The sequence below is a fragment of the Lepidochelys kempii genome, chromosome 1 (assembly GCF_965140285.1).
Source record: "Lepidochelys kempii isolate rLepKem1 chromosome 1, rLepKem1.hap1, whole genome shotgun sequence".
In the NCBI taxonomy this organism is placed as follows: domain Eukaryota; kingdom Metazoa; phylum Chordata; order Testudines; family Cheloniidae; genus Lepidochelys; species Lepidochelys kempii.
This window is the reverse complement of record NC_136380.1, coordinates 348,526,496-348,547,342: the sequence shown is the minus strand read 5'-3', so window position 1 is coordinate 348,547,342 and position 20,847 is coordinate 348,526,496. Positions and strand designations below refer to the sequence as shown.

The 20,847-nt window shown below is 47.9% G+C and overlaps 1 protein-coding gene across 7 annotated transcripts in view; it reads left to right on the top strand.

Annotated features, from left to right (window-relative positions):
• AHCYL2 (adenosylhomocysteinase like 2) overlaps positions 1-20,847 on the top strand; it is a 493,940-nt gene that overhangs the window by 429,784 nt on the left and 43,309 nt on the right. For 4 of the 7 annotated variants that reach the window (XM_078851199.1, XM_073328940.2, XM_073328942.2 and 1 more), the window contains 2 exons: positions 2,423-2,531; positions 15,509-15,625. In XM_078851199.1, coding sequence (XP_078707325.1) covers positions 2,423-2,531; positions 15,509-15,625 — 226 coding nt within the window. The remainder of the gene's footprint in view (positions 1-2,422; positions 2,532-15,508; positions 15,626-20,847) is intronic. The other 3 variants (XM_073328941.2, XM_073328945.2, XM_073328946.2) reach the window with 1 other exon arrangement.

The window sequence follows — 20,847 nt, the reverse complement described above, 5'->3', positions numbered from 1 at the left end:
CGGGCACCACCTTCGCAGCTCTGTCTGCTACACGCTTTCAGAACAGATCTGCTGACTTTATGAACTAAAAATAAGTTTTGATTTCTGTTAGCCTGGCAGAGTCAAGACAACTCTAGGAGAATGAACTGGAGACTAAGCTTTTCTGTGCAGTGTAGTAGAATTATTTTCCATCTTCAGTCAGTTTTATGCAAACCCATTGAAGTTAATAGGGTTGCCAAGGTGCTGTCAAGAGCCTATCTTGGCCTGTAGGATTTTGATTATTGATGGTGATGCCTGATATGGAAAGAACTCAGCTTGATTCTCAGATCCCAGACTAAGTCTGCAGGTTGGGAGTTACTGCCCCCTTCCCATCATTTTATTAGTTAACTGAGCATATCTAATCATTGGGAGAGGGTAAATACAGAGCCCTGCCGTGATGTATTTATACTACATTCATTACTAGAGCACTGGGCAACAAAATGGCAAATGAAATTTAATGTTGATAAATGCAAAGTAATGCACATTGGAAAACACAATCCTAATTATACATATACAATAATGGAGTCTAAATTAGCTGTTACCGCTCAAGAAAGAGATCTTGGAGTCCTTGTGTATAGTTTTCTGAGATCATCCACTCAGTGTGCAGCGACAGTCAAAAAAGTGAATAGAATGTTGGGAATCATCAAGAAAGGGATAGATTATAAGACAGAAAATATCATATTGCCTCTATATAAATCCATGGTACACCCACACTTTGAATACTGTATGCAGATGTGGTCTCCCCTTCTCAAAAAAGATATATTGAAATTGGAAAAGGTTTGGAAAAGGGCAACAAAAATGATTAGGGGTATAGAACAGCTTCCATATGAGGAGAGAGTAATAAGACTGGGACTTTTCAGCTTGGAAAAGAGGCGACTAAGGGGGGATATGATAGAGGTCCATAAAATCATGAGTGGTATAGAGAAAGTAAATAAGGAAGTGTTATTTACTCCTCATAATACAAGAACAAGGGGCCACCAAATGAAATTAGTAGGTAGCAGGTTTAAAACAAACACAAGAAAGTATTTTTTCACACAACGCACTGTCAACCTCTGGGACTCCTTGCCAGAGGGTGTTGTGAAGGCCAATACTATAACAGGTTTCAAAAGGGAGCTAGATAGATTCATGGAAGATAGGTCCACCAGTAGCTATTAGCCACGATGGGCAGGAATGGTGTCCCTAGCCCCTGTTTGCCAGAAGCTTGGATTGGGTGACAGGGCATGGATCACTTGGTGATAACCTGTCTGTTCATTCCCTTTGGGGCACCTGCCATTGGCCACTGTCAGAGGACAGGATACTGGGCTTGATGGACCTTTGGTCTGGCCCAGTATCGCCGTTCTTATTGTTTGTAGGAGTGTTAGCATCAGTCTCCTGGCCAAATTCCAATTTGGATAATTACAGTTTGCCAAAGTAAATTTCCTATGGCATTTTCAGCTGCAAGTGGTGTCCTTCACTTTTTGACCTGTTACATAGAGTTTCCTGTACACTGTTAAACAGCTGTCATGTTCTACCCTAGAGAAGATGAAGTGATCTCAACTTTATTGTAAAAAGAAAAGGAGTACTTGTGGCACCTTAGAGACTAACCAATTTATTTGAGCATAAGCTTTCATGAGCTACAGCTCACTTCATCGGATGCTGTAGCTCACGAAAGCTTATGCTCAAATAAATTGGTTAGTCTCTAAGGTGCCACAAGTCCTCCTTTTCTTTTTGCGAATACAGACTAACACGGCTGCTACTCTGAAACCAACTTTATTGTGTGATCCAGCTATTACTTTGTCCTCCTTTTTGACTTTGTAGCAACCACATTTATACAGATATGCCAACTTTCCAGGCAGTCAAAAGGCTGGGTGTTTCTCCAAGCATCACCCCCAGAATTATGATAGCCACATCCTCTATGGCAAATCTTAAATAATCCAGTGTATGATGTATTGCTATGAGGGTTGCTTAGTTCTACCTTTGGTCTTTTGCACAGCAGGTATCTAGCATCTCATGCTCTCCATATTTCTTGTCAGGTCTGCTGTTGATAAAATAACCTTCACTTCAGTTCTACAGATTTCTGAGGGCCCCCTTTATGATTAATAATCTGCACTGTTTTCAGTTTTAGAAAAAGCACTTTAGTTACTGGAACAGAAATGTCTTTATTCTTCTAACTAGTGCGCCTGTTGGTAAAAGTGATTGAAACGTGAGTTTGAAGTGTTTGTGGAGGACAAATGGGCTTATACCATGTGTGCTAAGATAGGCCCAAATTAACACCCCCAATTATATAATAGAAACTGCTACTCAGTCTCCACTGAAATAATGCAAGTAGCCCCTCTCCGGTGTAGTCTTTGAGGCTGTTAGGCAACTACTCTGTCAGGCAGTGGATTTTTTTATACCACATGTAACTGGAGTTCTTTCTTAACAGATCCAGTTTGCTGACCAAAAGCAAGAATTTAACAAGCGCCCAACGAAAATCGGTCGCCGTTCTCTGTCCCGTTCCATCTCTCAATCATCTACAGATAGCTACAGCTCAGGTAGGTACCGCTGCTGGCTCCCTTCTGTCCGTGTGTCTTTTTAAGCTGCAAGTGCTCTTTTGTCCATTTGTCTGCCGGCCTCATAGTTTTTCCTTCATACCTCAATGACAGGGAGGGGCAAACTTTTTGGGCCGAGGGCCACATTGGGGTTGTGAAACTGTATGGAGGGCTAGGTAGGGGAGGCTGTGCCTCCCCAAACAGCCTGGCCCGCGCCCCCATCCGCCCTCAGAACCCCCAACCCATCCAACCCCCCCCCTGCTCCTTGTCCCCTGACCGCCCCCTCTTGGGACCCCCCACCCCTAACCACCACCCCCTGGTATTCCACCCCCCATCCAACCCCCCATCCCCTGACTGCCCTGACACCTGTCCAACCCCCAGCCCCCTGACAGGCCCCTGTCCAACCCCCCCGCCCCCACGCCTATCCAACCCCCCCGTTCCCCAGCCCCTGACCGGGCCCTAACCTCCTCCACATCCAACCGCCCCCTATCCCCTGACCTCTACCCCCCTCCCCCGCCACCCACTTACCATGCTGGTCAGAGCAGCAGGAGCTCGCAGCCCCGCCCCCCAGCTGGAGCCAGCCCCACTGCCGAGCAGGAGCGGCTGGCCAGAGTGCTGGCAGCATGGCTGGGGGAGAGGGCACAGAAGTGGAGGGGCTGGGGGCTAGCCTCCCCGTCCAGGAGCTCAAGGGTCAGGCAGGACAGTCCCGCGGGCCATAGTTTGCCCACCTCTGCTCTATGAGGTTTAGGAAAGGGGATGAAGAGAGAATGTGTTGCTGTTTTCCTCTTTCCATATACAATTGGCACTTGGATGCTATACTAAATGGGTTTCTTACACAGAGTCTGGCTTAAAACACAGATTTAGGCTTCCCTGACTCTCTAACCCCACTGCTCCCTCTCAAATCCCTCATGTGTCTTTCCAGCTCCTCCTCCTTCCTTCCAAGGCTCTGTGCAACTTCACACCCAGCTTACAACTGTGCTTGTATTTCATCGTGTTCCTCCACATTAGCTGTCCTAATTGTTCTTCGAGTATGTGTCAGCATGGATCCCACTATAGTCGCTCGTGTGCAACATCAGTCTTTTGAACACAAGAACTAAGGGTCACCCAATGAAATTAATAGGGAGCAGGTTTAAAACAAACAAAAGGAAGTACTTCACACAATGCACAGTCAACCTGTGGAACTCCTTGCCAAGGGATGTTGTGAAGGCCAAGACTATAACAGGGTTCAAAAAAGAACTAGATAAGTTCCTGAAGGATAGGTCCATCAATGGCTATTAGCGAGGATGGGTAAAAATGGTGTCCCTAGCCTCTTTTTCCCAGAAGCTGGGAATGGGTGATGGGCTGGATCACTTGATAATTACCTGGTTTGTTCATTCTCTCTGAAGCACCTGGCATTGGTCAGTGTCAGAAGACAGGATACTGGGCTAGATGGACCTTTGGTCTGACCCAGTAGGGCCTTTCTTACATTTTTATGTATGTTCTTATGTTATGAACAGCAGCATCCATTGGAACTGCACGTACTTCCATATGAAGGCATAAAGGGTGGAGTGGCTCAGTTCCTTCTGTCCGTGGCTGTGAGATGGAACCTGGTCTGTCTCCAGTGTACTAATCTATAACTCCAGCTAAGCCTCTCAGAATTCTTGAAAATAAATAAATAAATCAGACCTCTTCTGCTTCCTTTGAAGAACCGCTGTGAATGAACTCAGCCCATTTGGAGTGATTTTTGATGGCGAGAGTCCCCTGTTCTGGATGCCTTAACATGACAGACTCTAAACCTGTGGGCTTCAAGGCCTACCCTTCCTGTAGCAGGCTACTTCCATTAAGATACGCACAGTGGATGCCTCTTCTGTTTGTGAGAGAGTCATATACCTGGTAGGTGACAGATGTGCTGCTCGTTCTCTTCCAAGCTGTGCAAGCCGTGGGACGCACAACAGAAGCGTCATTTGTTGGAACAAACTATGAAGATCTTTTTGGACCTAGAGGAGACAGGTACCAGAGCCCACCAGGTAACGAACCGACCACCTTCCTTGAGTGCCCTGTCTAGCAGATACACAATGCCTAAAGCCAGCTTAGAGAAGACAGCACTGAGAAAAGACTCTAAGCCAACGTCTCCAGAATCAAAGTGCAGCACCAAGAGAGGCTTCCCTGAACACAAGGACAGAGACTCCAGATGGAGCTCAGTGTCTTCTCACAAGGAAAGTCCACATAAGACTTTGGAGGAAAACCACTGAGCCCCACACAGCATTGAGAGGTAGTGATGAGGGACCACCTACCACTGAAGCACAGAGGAAAAGTTCACTGGCATCAGTGACACAACCTTCAGCATTTATGCCTTTAACAGACTCACTGAGGATGCTCAGTATTCCCCTGGAAGAACTTAGAACTGAGATACTTGAAGCAGTATTGAAGCAGATCCTGGTACTGAGAGTGTCGTTTTCCTCAGTGCTGCCACTAGAGGAGATCTGTTCCTCTTCTCTGCTTGTTCTCACCTCCTTTGAGCAGAGAATCCTCTCTCCAGAGTTCCCTGGGTAACACAATAGAAAGACCTTAGTAGCTCTGGCTCTCCCTGAAGAACTCAGCAACCGTCACATCAGGAATGTCACTGGACTGGCCAATATCAGATAAGCCTGCCATAACTCTATGGCATGGTGCTGTGGCTCTGTTGAGCTTGGTGGGATCTGCCTTCGTAAGCTTCTAGGAGCCAATCTCATCTCATTCTGGGAAGAGAGAGAGTGACCATGCTCCCCAAAGGCACTGTTGGCCAGACCATCAACACTGGGTCTTGGGAAAAAGCAATAACAATGTTCTACCTCACCACCTAAGAACCTTTCATCTTCGTCACCCAATGCAGCAGTGTCATCAGTGCTGTTGTCAGTGCTGTGTGACTTCAAATAATTTCAAGAACTACTTATGACAATCGCAGAGATGCTAGAAATAGAGACATCTGTCATACAAGAAAAATCTCCTAAAATTTTCAACATACTGACATCTTTGGGCCTGTGGGGATTTCTCACCCAATGAAGAACTGCTTGATCCCAGTAAAGTCTTGTGGCAAATGCCTGCCATGATACCTACCACTCACCCAAGAAGGATAGCAAAGCATTACCAAGCCCCTCAGAAGGGTTTGAGTACTTCTACGTCCATCCCAAAACAGGCTCTGTGGTTGTTTCACCTGTGCATGAGCAATCCAAGTCCAATAAAAGCACCCCAAAGGACAAAGGCCTAAAGAAGCTTGATCAGTTTTGGAGGAAATTCTACTCCTCTGCCTTCCTCCCACTGTGGGTGGCAAGCTCAGGCCTTTCTGGTCAAATATAACATTTTGACCTAGGACAGGGTGACACCTTTTCAGTCCCATCTGAGAATAGGGAAGAGCTCAAATAAATAGTTAGAAGGTCCATTAGTGGCCAAGGCAGCCCTACACTTGGCAATAGACACTTCAGACACCACTGTCAGATCTAGGGTCATGGCAATGACAATGCACAGAGCATCATGGCTTCAGGCATTGGGCATGCCCAGGGAAGTGCAGGCCTTAATCAAAGAACTGCCCTCTGAAGTCATGGAACTAATCAACAAGTGGACAGGCAAAGCTCTGCACTTCTTAATGGACTCTAAGGCCATTTTGTGCTCCCTGGGGATCTGCACCCCAGCCCTGTACCACAAACCATAACATCATCAACCCCAGCCTAGCCAGAGGAACAGATTTTATCACACCAAGCAGCCTCACTATCATGCTAGGCAGAACCCAAATGAGACAGGCGTCAGCAGCTTTCCTCATTGGTGACACACCCATTCCCAGAGTGCATCAGCAAATTTGTTGAGATTGTCAGGGGCTGCAACAGAGCCAGTCCTAAGAGCATGACTAGGGCCCGACCCAAATTCACGGCCACGAAAAACGTGTCACGGACCATGAAATCTGGTCTTTTGTATGCTTTTACCCTATACTATACAGATTTCGTGGCAGGAGACCAGCGTTTCTCAAAGTGGGGGTCCTGACCCGAAAGGGAGCTGTGGGGGAGGGGGGCCGCAAGATTATTTTAGGGGGGTCACGGTATTGCCACTTTTACTTCTGCACTGCCTTCAGAGCTGGGCAGCCAGAGAGTGGCAGCTATTGGCCAGGTGTCCAGCTCTTAAAGCAGCACCCTGCCAGCAGCAATGCAGAAGTAAGCGTGGTAATGTGGCTCTGCCTTCAGAGCTGGGCTTCTGGCCAGCAGCCACCGCTCTCCAGCTGCCCAGCTCTGAAGGCAGAGCCGCTGCCAGAGCAGCACAGAAGTAAGGGTAGCAGTACCGCAACCCCCCTTACAATAACCTTGCAACCACCACACAACTCCTTTTTGGGTCAGGATCCCTACAATTACAACACTGTGAAATTTCAGATTTAAATAGCTGAAATCATTAAATTCATGATTTTTAAAATCCTATGACTATGAAATTGACCAAAATGGACCATGAATTTGGTAGGGCCCTAAGCATGACCTTCGGAAGTCACCTCGCCCTTTCCCCTGGGTGTGGTCTGCCATAAGCAAACATGCAGTAACCAATCAGAAATGATTGCCATAGAATTCTATCATAGAACCAATATTTCACTAATGAGGGATTCCCACAATAGATCTATTCATTACAGAAGACATGAACTTCTGACTGAACTTCTGCTCCAGAGAGAGCTTCTTACTAGACACCTTCCTGCTATAGTGGTCTCAAGGCCTCCTCTATGCCTTTCCACCAATTCCCTGATACCCAGGATAATATCCAAAATCAGACTGGACAAGACCACCCTGATAGCTCTCTACTGGACAAGGCAAATTTGACTGTTAGACCTATTGCAAATGTCCAGTCAGCCTCCTATCCATCTCCCAGTCCACCCAAACACGAAATCTCAGAATCATGGTCAGCTGTTGCACCCAGAACTGTAGTTGTGGCACCTGACTTCTTGGATGTTGGCAGGTTGAGCGTTACTGATAGGGACTGTTCTTGACAGGTTCAAGAAATTCTCATACATAGCATTAAGCCCTGTACTAGGATGATCTCCTCCAAATGAAAAAGGCTTTTCCTTGGGCAACCCAATACAATCTGGACCCAGGAGAGGTCCTGATACCAAGGATCCTGAAATACATGCTGCACTTAAAACAAGCTGAACTAACATTTAGTTCTCTCAAAGTCCACCTTGCAGTAATATCAGCTGCAGTGGTATTAAAATTCTTCAGGGTCCTCCTGTTTACTTATTCACATGTTAGAGGCCCAGTTCCTGCATGGGATCTCACCACTGGCCTCTTGAAATTTATGGAGCCTCTTTTTCAAGCTCCTGTTGGATTGCTCGATGCACCACCTTACTCTTAAGACAGTTTTTTCTGGTTGCTGTCACCTCAGCCAGGAAGGTCAGCCAGTCTAAGCCCTTATGGCTGAATCTCCTCACACATTCTTCCATAGAGACAAAGTTGTGTTGAGACCACACCCTAAGTTCATATCTAAAGTGGTCTGAAAATTTCACTTGAATTAACCATTTAACCTGCCAGTCTTCTCCCAAAACAACACTCAATGCTAGGGGAGAAGCAGCTACACTCTCCGAATAGTTCAAGAACTTTGCTCTATTACCATAACATGACTGAGCCTGTCTCCTCACCTATTCGTGGTTATATCCTGCTCATCAAAAGGCCAAGCCGTCTCATCACAGACAAACACACCGCATGATCCACTCAGATTTTATCTGCTATCAGATAGTTCTTCTTCGAGTGCTTGTTCATGTCGATTTCAATCAGGTGTGTGCACGCACGTGTATGCTGGCTGGAATATTTTTCCCTTAGCAGCATCTGTCGGGTCGGCCTGGGCGCCCCCTGGAGTCACGCCCTCATGACGCCTAATATAGAGCCCTCCGACCCCGCCACCCCTTCAGTTCCTTCTTATCGACAGTGACAGTGGCTGGAACTTCCCTTGGCTCTTGCTCAGCAAGTTTTCTTCTCTATTCCATGTATATAGTTAGTTAGTTCTTAGTAGTACTCCAGTTAATAGTTTAGTATAGTAGTTGGGGGTTCCCTCCGGCCCTGATGCCGTGGCATGCTGCGGTCCCCAGGCTTCAAGAACTGCGTGGCTTGCGCCAAGTGCATGCCGAAGAGTGACTCGCACTCATCATGTCTTTGGTGCTTGGGGGAGACCCATCAGAAAGATCCTTGTAAGATCTGCTGTGAGTTCTGCCCAAGAACACTTAAAGAAAGGGAACAGTGGCTGAAGGTGATCCTCATGGAGGCAGCCCTACACCCCCACTCTGACCCTACGGCGTCGTCCTCGACACGGAGCGCCCTGGTGCCGTTGGCGACTTTGACGCCAAGGAAGGACTCCTCCAGGGACTCTCGGCACCGCCAAAGCTCCTCACGGGCCCATCTGATAGTAGGCACCGCTCCCACTTGCTGGTGTCTCAAAAGAAGAAAAAGCAGGATGACCGTTCTCCTCCGGCTAAGCCTCGAGACGTGCAACCCCAGGTGGGCCACTCCTCGGCCTTTTCTTCTGGGGCCATGTCAACTCCTGTCCAGGTGAGGCGGTCGAGTCTGGCCCCACCTCAATCACCGGCGCCTACACAGCAGCTGGAGCTCCCGTCCACGCCGGAAGCAAACTAGGCTGCTAGAGAGCTCCTCCACCTGACGACACCGTTCTCACCTGCCAAGGAGGAACCCTCAGCGCTGATGGAGCCACGTCCTCTGGTGCACTCTAAGGGAAAGCCGACTATGGGGTCAAGGCACTCCCCTTTGCCTTGTCCATTGGCACGTACACGCTCCGACAGAGAGCCTTCCCGCTCCCCGAGCTCTCAACGTTTGAGGAACCGAGCATCAGCTCCTCCATGGTCTTCAGTGTCTGAGACCTCGGAGTCAGAGCCCGACTCCTACCACTTGAGTAGGAGCAGAAGCCATAGAGCGAGATTGGGCAGAGACAGATGGGAGCATCTGGCATGACCTCCACAGTGGCAGAATCCGCCTCAGTGGCCCTTCTGGACTCCCTGGGCTTATCACCAGGGCCAGGGAGGAACCCAGGGCCACGCTCAGGGACATCTCCAGTGGCCTCCACTACTTTCGTGCCACCTTCCGCTGTGCATCCGCCCCCGGCACCTACGGTCCTGACGCCTTTGCCTCCAGCCCTGTTGTCAACTCTGGCACCGTGCTCGGCTCCAACTTTGGCACCGGCCTTCACGACGTCGACGCACCCGTCCCCCATGCCTGCACCGTTGTTGACGTCGACCTCGATGCAGGCACCTACAGCCCCAGTGCCGATGTCGGCACCGGGCCGGGTGGCTCCTGTGAGCGTGCCGACACAGTTCCCTCCAGTGAGACTGATGCCAATGTTTGCTACGATGGCTATGGCCCTGGCACCGTCTTCAGCACCGCCTCCTCCAACGCTGCCCCAGGAGTCACGTGACCCCTCCAGGGCAGACGGTAGAGAGCTTCCACTGCTGGCACATGCTTCCTCCTCCTCGTCGCTGGACAAAGTGATGGCAGGGACGACCATAGCTCCTGCGTTAGGGGATAACAGTCCTACAGCAGTTGCTCCGCAGGGCTGCCCAGGGTCTGGGCATCAAGGTCGAGGAGGTGGTAGAGGACACAAATCCCACGGTAGACATCCTCGCACCCTCGGGGCCTTCACGGGTAGCATTACCCCTCATAAAGACAGTGGTGGACACCACTAAGACCCTGTGGCACGGCATCCCTGTCACCCACTGCCAAACGTAATGAGTGGTGGTATTTCGTCCCCTCCAGGAGCTTTGAGCATTTCTTCTCCCATCCGCCTCCAGACTCGCTAATGGTCAATGTGGCTAACCAGAGGGAGAGACAAGGTTTCCAAGGTCCTTCCCCAAAGAATAGGGATGCTAAATGCCTGGACCTCATGGGTAGAAAAGTCTACTCCATTTGCAGTCTACAACTCCGTATTGCTAACCAGCAGGCCATTGTGAGCAGGTACTCTTATAACACCTGTTCTTCAATGGCGAAGTTCATGGAGCTCGTCCCTTCGGACTCTCAGTCAGAGTTCACCACCTTGGTGGTAGAAGGGAAATTAGTCTCCTGTGCTTCCATGCAGGCAGCTTTAGACGCTGCCATGAGAGTCCTAGCGACAGGGGTGGCTATGCAGTGGGGGGCCTGGTTGCAAGTCTCAGGGTTACCCTATGAAGTCCAACAGACAATTCGGGACCTCCCATTTGAGGATGAGACTCTCTTTTCAAAAAAGACGAACAAACGGCTCCACAGCCTAAAAGATTCCAGAGCCACCCTCAGATCTTTGGGCTTGCCTACCGCTGCCACACAGTGTAGACACTTCCGCCCACAACCTTCTCAAAGGTTCCAGCAGCAGAACTGCCAGGACTATTCTAGGAGGAGGAACCGGAGCGGTAGGAGAAGGCAACATCCCTCCACTAATCAAGGCCAGGCCAAACCGCCCTCTGGCCCTAAATTGGCCTTTTGAAGGTGTGGTCGAGGACAGCGCACCAGACCAGAGACTGGATCTACACCATCTTACCTTTTTCCTCCCGACTATCCCCTTTCTACCGTGCGTGGTCCTGTATTACTTTAGACTGCAGGGTGCTTCACACGGTAGAGAGGGGATACTCCATCCAATTCTGTGCCCTCCTGCCCTTCCACCCCCTTTCCCTGTTCCTTTTCAGGGACCCTTCTCACGAGCAACTTCTCATTCAGGAGGTGCAATCGCTCCTAGCACTGGGGGTGGTGGAGGAGGTTTCACTGGAGCACAGGGGCGAGGGTTTCTATTCCTGCTATTTCCTAATACCGAAGGCCATCAGGCCTATCCTGGACCGGCGCGACCTCAACAAGTTCATGAGGAAACTCAGGTTCCGCATGGTTTCCCTGACCTCCATTATCCCTTCACTGGATCCAGCAGACTGATATGCCGCCCTCGACTTGAAGGACGCGTATTTTCACATAGCAATAGCTCAAAACCACAGAAAGTGCCTCAGGTTTGTGGTCAACAGTTCCCATTACCAATTTACTGTCCTCCTGTTCGGCCAGTCAGCAGCACCTTGAGTCTTAACCAAGTGTATGGCAGTCGTCGCTGCCTTTCTGCGGCGACATCAGGTACAGGTATTCCCATACCTCAACGACTGGCTGATCAAAGGCCGATCCAGGTCTCAGGTGGCATTCATCAGAGCCACCTTCGAGAATCTGGGCCTCCTACTGAACAAGGCAAAATTGACTCTGTCCCTGGTCCAGAGGATAGAGTTCATAGGAGTGGTTCTGGACTCAACCTAAGCCAGGGCATTCCTCCTACAGGCGAGATTCCAGGCCCTTGACGCCATGATCCAGGTACTCAGGCAGTTCCCCACCACCACTGTGAGAAATTGTCTCAAACTTCTCGGTCACATGGTGGCCTGTACGTACGTGGTTTGGCACACCAGACTCAGGCTTCAACCACTGCAGTCGTGGCTTGCATCAGTGTACAGACCTGCCAGGGACAGTTTGGGCAGGATTGTGACCCTGCCTCTCTCTATCCTTGACTCGCTCCTGTGGTGGGCGGACGCTCAGGAGCTGTGCTCAGGCGTTTCCTTTGCTGCCCCACAACCATCCCTAGCACAAGTGACAGACGCGTCAGATTTGGGGTGGGAAGCTCATCTGGGGGACCACAGGACTCAGGGCCTCTGGTTACAGACAGATCTCCGTCTTCATATCAATGTCAGGGAGCTCAGGGCAGTACGCCTAGCATGTCAGTCATTCCGCCCGTATTTGGCAGGTCGATGTGTATCAGTCATGACGGACAATACAACCGTGATGTTCTATATCAACAAATTGGGGTGCATGCTCCTCTCCCCTTTGCAAGGAAGCCCTCAGGTTATGGGACTTTTGTATAGAGCAGTCAGTCGATCTACAGGCATCATATCTTCCAGGGGTCCAGAATGAGCTGGTGGACCGTCTCAGCTGGTCTTTTCACAGCCACGAGTGGTCCCTTCGCCCGGATGTCACAACCTCGCTCTTCCAGAGTTGGGGCTGTCCCCTGATGGACCTCTTCGCCACGTGACACAACAGGAAGTGTCAGCAGTTCTGCTCCTTCCAGAATCACAGTCCATTGGGGGGGTCCACTTTGATACGCCTTCCCACCCTTACCACTCATCCACAAGATCCACAGAGATCAGGCTCAGGTCATTCTCATAGCACCAGCCTGGCCCCGCCAGCATTGGTACACGTCTCTCCTAGACATGTCAGTGCAAGCCCCAATTACCCGGCCACTTTTCCCGGACCTTCTCACGCAGGATCATGGGCAGCTCCAGCACCCAAACCTGTAGTCGCTACACCTCACAGCATGGAGGCTCCATGGCTGAATCCATTCGAGCTGTTCAGAACAAGTCAGACAGGTTCTCCTGGGCAGCAAGAAAGCCTCCACTAGGGCTATGTACCTGGCCAAGTGGAAGAGATTTTCAATCTGGTCAGCTCAGTACAACTTTCCCCTGGCGCTAGCCTCAGTGCCCCAGATTTTGGATTATCTTTTCCACGTAAAGCAGGAAGGTCTCTCCTTGTCTTCTATAAGAGTACACCTGGCTGCCATCTTGGCTTTCCATCCGGGGGTACAGGGCCGCTCAGTTTTCGCTAACCCCCTGGTCAGTTGCTTCCTGAAGGGCCTTGACAGGTTGTACCCGCTTGCCCACCAACCAGTTCCTGCTTGGGACCTTAACTTGGTCCTCTCTAGGCTCATGGGGCATCCCTTTGAGCCTCTAGCAACATGCTCCCTGCTCTACCTTTCCTTCAAGGTTGCATTCCTAGTGGCGATAACATCAGTTCTTCTTCACTCAGCGCACAGTCAACCTGTGGAACTCCTTGCCTGAGGAGGTTGTGAAGGCTAGGACTATAACAGGGTTTAAAAGAGAACTGGATAAATTCATGGAGGTTAAGTCCATTAATGGCTATTAGCCAGGATGGGTAAGGAACGGTGTCCCTAGCCTCTGTTTGTCAGAGGGTGGAGATGGATGGCAGGAGAGAGATTACTACATCATTACCTGTTAAGTTCACTCCCTCTGGGGCACCTGGCATTGGCCACTGTCAGTAGACAGGATACTGGGCTGGGCGGACCTTTGGTCTGACCCAGTATGGCCATTCTTATGTTCTCATCAGCCTGGAGGGTGTCTGAGCTCAGGGCTCTAACGTCTGAACTGCCCTACACCATGTTTTTTAAGGTCAAGGGTCAGCTCAGGCCCCATCCAGCCTTCCTCCCATAGGTTGTATCGCAGTTCCACATCTACCAGGACATTTTCCTCACGGATTTCTACCTCAAGCCTCATGCTTGTAGCAGGGAGCAGAGACTCCACACTCTCGATGTCCATAGAGCGCTAGCCTTTTACATTGAGAGGACGAAACCGTTCAGGAAGTCGGTACAGCTCTTTGTCGCAGTAAGGATGAAGGGCCAGCCTGTTTCGACACAGCGCATTTCATCATGGATTGTGGCCTGCATTGCCGAGTGCTACAATCTAGCAGGGATCCCAGCGCCCCTGATAACGGCACACTCTACAAGGGCGCAGGCTTCATCAACAGCTTTCCCGGCTCAGGTCCCCACCCAGGAAATCTGGAAGGCAGCGACGTGGTCATCAATACACACCTTTGTCACACACTATGCGATTACTAGGCAGGCCAGAGATGATGTGGCCTGTGGCAGAACAGTACTGCAATTAGTGGACAGCTCCGACCCCAGCTCCTAATTTTGCTTGGGAGTCACGTGGTTGGAATCGACATGAAGAAGCACTCGAAGAAGAAAAAACAGCTACTCACCTTCTCATAACTTGTTCTTCGAGATGTGTTGTTCATGTCCATTCCAATACCCGCCCTCCTACCCCTCTGTCGGAGTAGCCGGCAAGAAGGAACGGAAGGGGTGGCAGGTCGGCAGGGCCATATAGGCCAACCCGATGGATGCTGCTAAGGGAAAAATCTTCCGGCCAACATGCACATGCGCGCGCGCACACCTGATTGGAATGGACATGAACAACACATCTCGAAGAACAACAGTTACGAGAAGGAGAGTAACGGGTTATTTTCCTTCCAAAAATGAAGGCGCACTCCCTCAGGGCACAGGCAGCAGCAGCAGCCTCCTTTGGAACCGTGCCAGTATCTGAGCTCTCTAAGGCATCTCCATGGAGCAACCCACTGACCTTTGTTAAACCGTGTTATGACCGTGTCATGATAGCCAGGTCTGTTGCCAAGTTGAGGAGGGCAGTGCTTCAATCATTATTTGACCAATGCAGCTGGAAGTATTCATCCCCACTCTCCAGGGAGGATACTGCTTGCCAGTCACTTACAGTGGGATCCACGCTGACGTATTCAAAGAACAAATGAATTGTTACCCTACAGTAACTGGTTCTTTGAGTTATGGTCTTTGGGGCAAGTCCCACAACCGGCTCTCCATCCCTTCTAGTCAGAGTGCTCATCAACACGGGCTTTGAACTGGGGGGAACTGAGATAGGGTCGCGGCTGCCCCACACCTTATGCCCTTGTACAGAAGCGCAATGCGGCACGGGGCACATTCCCTTGACAGATTGCTATGCAAAAGGTCTGAGCTTGCATATATGAGATGCATGTGCACCTATGGTGGGATCCACACTGACTACAGCATTTTGAAAAACCACAGTTACAGAAGGATAATTAACTTCTTTCCCGTTGTCTTCTCCCACTTTTGGCTTTATGGCCTCTGTCTTGCTGCACCTACGTTTGGAACATCCTCCCATGCTGTGTATTCCAAATGTCCTTCCTCTCCTGTCCCTCCTGAAAACCCACTCCTCTGAGAAGCCACCTATGCTGAACTCCCTGACAATGTCTCATATCTGAACCATTGACTCAGTTTCTCTGAATGAGACTATGAAGTTTTGGGGGTAGGGGCTCTATGTTTTTCATACTCTCTAAATAACAGATGGAGAATTCACCTTGTAGTTTGGGGGCAGCCTAGTTACAAGTGGGCTTGATCATTAATGACTTGAGGCTGTTTTTTCTAATTCTTGGACTCTCTTTCTATTGTTGCAGAAGAGAGGCCCAAACAGCTGAGTGTGGGCTCTTCCCTGCCACACTCAGCACAGGCAAATGCCAAGGGAACTCTCTCTGCCCCCAAGGAAGCAATGAAGATATGGCTAGCTCATCCAGGTGTAGTAGGGTTTTCACCCACATGTTTGTACTTGGGATGCCACGTTCCTTAATACTATAATCCACTGCTTTGCCCCTGTACTGTGTGAACACTCACCCTGCGGCTGACCTATTTCTCCCACGGTGCCTGTATTTCCTCACAGTGGGTTCCTAGGAGGTGCAAAGGAACAATGCATGCTGTGTCCTTCCCATACAAATATTATCCCAGACTCAGTGTTCACCATACCAGTTATACGGACAAGTATGTCTCAGTGAACTCTTAAATCTAACTATACCCCACATGGTAACACAAGCTTTAAGTTTTTTCTTGTCTAAAATTCTGATTGCTTGTCTAATTTCGCTCCATGCATCTGAAGAACTGTGTTTTTTACCCACGAAAGCTTATACCCAAATAAATTCCAGGGAACTGGGATTGTTTAGCCTGCGGAAGAGAAGAATGAGGGGGGATTTGATAGCTGCTTTCAACTACCTGAAAGGGGGTTCCAAAGAGGATGGATCTAGAGTGTTCTCAGTGGTAGCTGATGACAGAACAAGGAGTAATGGTCTCAAGTTGCAGTGGGGGAGGTTTAGGTTGGATATTAGGAAAACTTTTTCACTAGGAGGGTGATGAAACACTGGAATGCGTTACCTAGGGTGGTGGTGGAATCTCCTTCCTTAGATATTTTTAAGGTCAAGCTTGACAAAGCCCTGGCTGGGATGATTTAGTTGGGGATTGGTCCTGCTTTGAGCAGGGAGTTGGACTAGATGACCTCCTGAGGTCCCTTCCAACCCTGATATTCTATGATTCTATGAAATCTGTTAGTCTTTAAGGTGCCACCAGACTCCACGTTGTTTTTGTGGATACAGACTAACATGGCTACCCCTTTGAAGCTTTAAGTTGGCACTAAGGTTTAGAATTTCTCTAATATAGATCTGTGAGAGCTAATCAGTATTTTAATGTGAATATTTGGTATGACTGTCATTTTTTAAAGACTAATATTTCTTCAATTTGTCAGTACTCCAGACCCATAGTTGAAAGAGCTCTGAGTGATTTCCTGTGAGCTCTCCTCCATCTTACTTAGTCTCTCCCATTACAGCATCAGCATTTTAATTTGTATTAATAAAACAGTGCATTTTTGTGCTAATGCAAAGTGCTGGGTTGACAGCCCTGGAGACTGAAGCCCTCTGTTCCGAGGACAGTTGCATTTGCAGGTAGCGGAGACTCCCATCAATGTGCCTCATCCTTGACCTGGAGAGAGGGATTTTAGAGCCAAAAGGGGAGTTTAGTTGACAGGCCCATTGAGTCCTGGCACCTCTGCACAGAATGGGCGGCAGTTATGCTGTTCTTGTGATGTGAACTCCAGTCCCTCTAAAGGAATGGGTCTGAATGAGACCCTCCAAATTCATTTCATGTAAAACACCGAAGAATCATCTCAATATATCAACTTGCAGTCACTACACTATTACTAATGACCAATGATAATCATTCTTTCTGCTTTCTTTAAAGTGGCAAAGACCTCTCTTGTGTCCAAGTTAATCAAATGATCATTTTTTAGTTAAGGCTGGGATTTCCAAAGGGACCTGAGGAGTTAGGTCCCCAGCAATTGAGCAGAGCGCCTAACTCCCTTAAATCCCTTAGAAGATTCCCAGTTGTATAGGTCACTGATGTGCTATAGGTGTGTCTCATGGGAGTACCTTGTTAAAAATTCTACCACTAAACTGAAGTCTGGGGGGAATTTCCCTGCCTCTAGGGTTTGCTGCTTTCTTGCTGTTGCTAACCAACTCTTAACAAAGGTGACTCAACCCCGAGGCTCCTAAAATACTTCTGAAGAGCCAATTATTTGCCTCTTTATCCCCCATGTCCCACTTTGTTATCCAATCTGAGGATGCTTTCCTGTATTTTCAAGTGCAAAGCATAAACACCTCCAGCAGCATATGGTGTAATATGTTTGTTTGCCAAGTGATTTACTTATTTATAGGCTTGGCAAAAGTTGATTTTTTTTGTAATTATGATGGATAATATTGATGTTCATTTTTAATCTTTTTTTATTTTTATCAATTAAAATTTTCACAGTTGCAAAAAGTTATGGGGTTAAAAATTGGAAAAATGCTTAATCTATTTAAATGTTCAAGAGTTGTAGGAAATAGGGGGATGGAGGGGCAGACAGTTTAATGACAGTTGACTTTGAGATGTAAAAAATTAAAACTTTATAACTCTTAGAACACATTATCAATGTCAAATGTCAAAATATACAAAGTAAATATCCTTAAATCATACTCTAAGTCTCAGCAGCATTTTTCTTTCTTCGACTATCTTGAAATTTAGATGATCATCTATTGAAATATTTTTATCGGTTTGTGTGTGTACAGTGAAATTGACATTTACCAATAAAAACCTAATACTTCGAAGCCTACTTATATAAAAATCCAATCCCTGTATTTCACTGAAAGAAAATTCAGACAGTTTTTGGCCCATGCAATGCTTTCAGTGTTGCGGCTGTATTTATACTTGTGGTAGTCATCTTGTGTGTCTTGTAGGTATGCCAAAAGGCTCACAGTACAGTTTCACGGCCAGTCTCCCCAGCTAGCTGTCACAGCAAGAGGGGGAAAGGCAGCTATTTGCAACTGTATGACCTGGCATTAGTCACAGTAGCAACGCAGCACAGCCTAGTGGTCTGCATGTCTCCGCCAGTGACTAAGTGGCTTGGCCTTTGGCAAATCATTTAATCTCCAGTGTCTGTTTTCCCCCTTCTGTAAAATCAGGCTAACCCTTACCTGCCTTGCAGTGGTGTTATGAGGATTAGTTAGTTAATATTTGTCCAGCGCTTTGAAGCGCTTAAGTGCTAAGTATTGTTGTTCACGCTACACACATAAATTGGTTATTGAAATGAGATTAAGTTAATAATATCTTTCGTTAAAGGAGATTGATTTCTTTCTCACGCTGTTTCATAACTTTAGTGGGGTCAAACGGAAAAGGACCAAGGTACATTTTCTATTAGCTTGTAATAGCCATCTTTAGGAGGTGCAGGTCATAGGGAGGATTAATTGGTTAGTGGGGGAAGTGCCCTTTTTTGGAATGTACCCTAGTTCCTCTTTTTATCACTGTTTAAAAAGAGTCTGGTGGTATCAGAAATCAGATTTTCCTGGATCCAAACCCTAAATCTGAGCATCCTTGAAGTTTGGGAAAGTTCCGATCCCCCTCTGGTTCCTGCCAGTTGGGTTCTAGTTTGCAGCTGTTTTCCCCTTTCTTGGCCACTGGATAACACTGCCTGGCAACTGCCATTTCTTTGACATCACTTAGCTTTGTTTTGCTTACTTGTAAATTGCTAAATGGGGGTCCTGACCTAAACTTTAAATTAAATTTAGGAGATAAATCCTGCAGACTTCTAGTATCTTTCCAAAATATGTGTATTGGGGAGATCCTGACCTCAGTAATTTTGTCAAGTGCCACAGGATAGTAGGGCTCACACATAGCATAACTTCCTCTGTGGCTGTTAACAGGAAAGAACGCAGCATGTATGAAAATCTGGTTACTACCTATGTTTTTCAGGCTTGGTTACAAAAAGTACATTCAGCCCAAGGAGTAACACCAAGATACGGTTTTAAAAACCCTTTGCACAGATTAGCTGTTTTCAGGAAAATAATCCTGCATTAACTAGTTAATCCTTCTGAAATTTTTGATCCCAGTGTTCAATATTGTATAACTTGCTTTCTTTATTAAAAATAGGCTTCAAGTTCTTCACCTCCTTGAATGTGTTTTGCCATCGATGGGCTGTTTGCAGGGTCAGACTTGCCTTTCACACCCTTGCAGGGGACAGATCCTTTGCAGAGAAATTTCAGTAATGTATAATTCTTAATAAGCAGATTAGGCACAAGCAGGTCTTGGGGAGCCTGGCACGCAGACAGCACCAGCACTAAGCTTTTTCCCCTGGGGGTGTTCTAAAGTGCCTGCGGGAGGCTAGAAAAGTCAATTACAAGCACACTGGGTGCTCTGTAAAAGACCATATGCATACTGGCAGTACAGAACGGAGGGTTTTAACTGCTTGGTTGAGATTTACTGACACCTAAATGCTAATGAAAGGCTGTGGGAGCGCTGGAAAGAGGAGTTTGTATCCCTATAACTTGACTCCTTTGAGTAGCTTATCAGTAACTAATTCCCATATTCTCTTGGGATATAACCAAGCATTCCGTTGAAGCTTGGATCCCTCTGGAAAGTTCTGACTACTGGAAGGACACAGCACACATGCTTTGAGACATGGGATACTCCATGAGAGGCTGCATAAGGGGGAGTGGACCCCCTGTGTCACCTAAGTTCCTCCTCAGACCATCTAAGATCAGAATAGTGTGGGTATGGAATGTGGATCTCAACTTTCAGTTTAGGTAATTCCTCTTTCTCCTTTTATCAGTACAGATCCCCACTCGTGGGAAACGCTGGTGCAGATTCAGTTATATTATGATGGTCACCAAAACTGAGACTCTTTCTACTTGGCTACATACTAGTTGAAGGCTTTGCACTAACAACTGTGAGACTCCTTGGAAGAAAGATAAATGTTTTCACGGAAGTTTGATGAAAACTCCAATTGCTGAGATTTTTGATCTGGGTGAAGCATGAGACCTCAGTTATGCTAAAAGATCCAGAACCAGTGGAAGAGAAAATGGTGGCTCAACTCCACTGAATTCCCAAACTATCTGGTCCTGTTTGATGTTATCAGTAGAACCATGTGCCTTGTCTTTTATCTTTCCAATAACACTTGAATCAAGGGGATTGGGGAAAAGGCATGCAGAAACTGATGGCTTTAATTCAGGGAGAAGATAACTGTCAGGGAACTGCAACTTGTTCCTCCTCAGGAGCGCTATTCTGCTTATTTGCAATTCTCTTGTGCTGCAACAAGATGTTTGTCATGTTCCACAGATTGGGGTATGAGGAAATAGTGAACAAGTCTTGAAGACTAAGCCCTGGTCTACACTGTGCGGGGGGGAGTTGATCTAAATTACGCAACTTCATCTACGTGAATAACGTAGCTGAAGTCAACGTACTTAGATCTACTCACCGTAGTGTCTTCACTGCGGTGAGTCGACTGCTGCCGCTCCCCCGTTGACTCTGCCTGCGACTCTCGCGGAGATGGAATACAGGAGTCGACAGGAGAGGGCTCGGCGGTCGATTTATTACGTCAGATTAGACATGATAAATCAACCCCCGCTGGATCAATCGCTGCCCGTCGATCCAGCGGGTAGTGTAGACA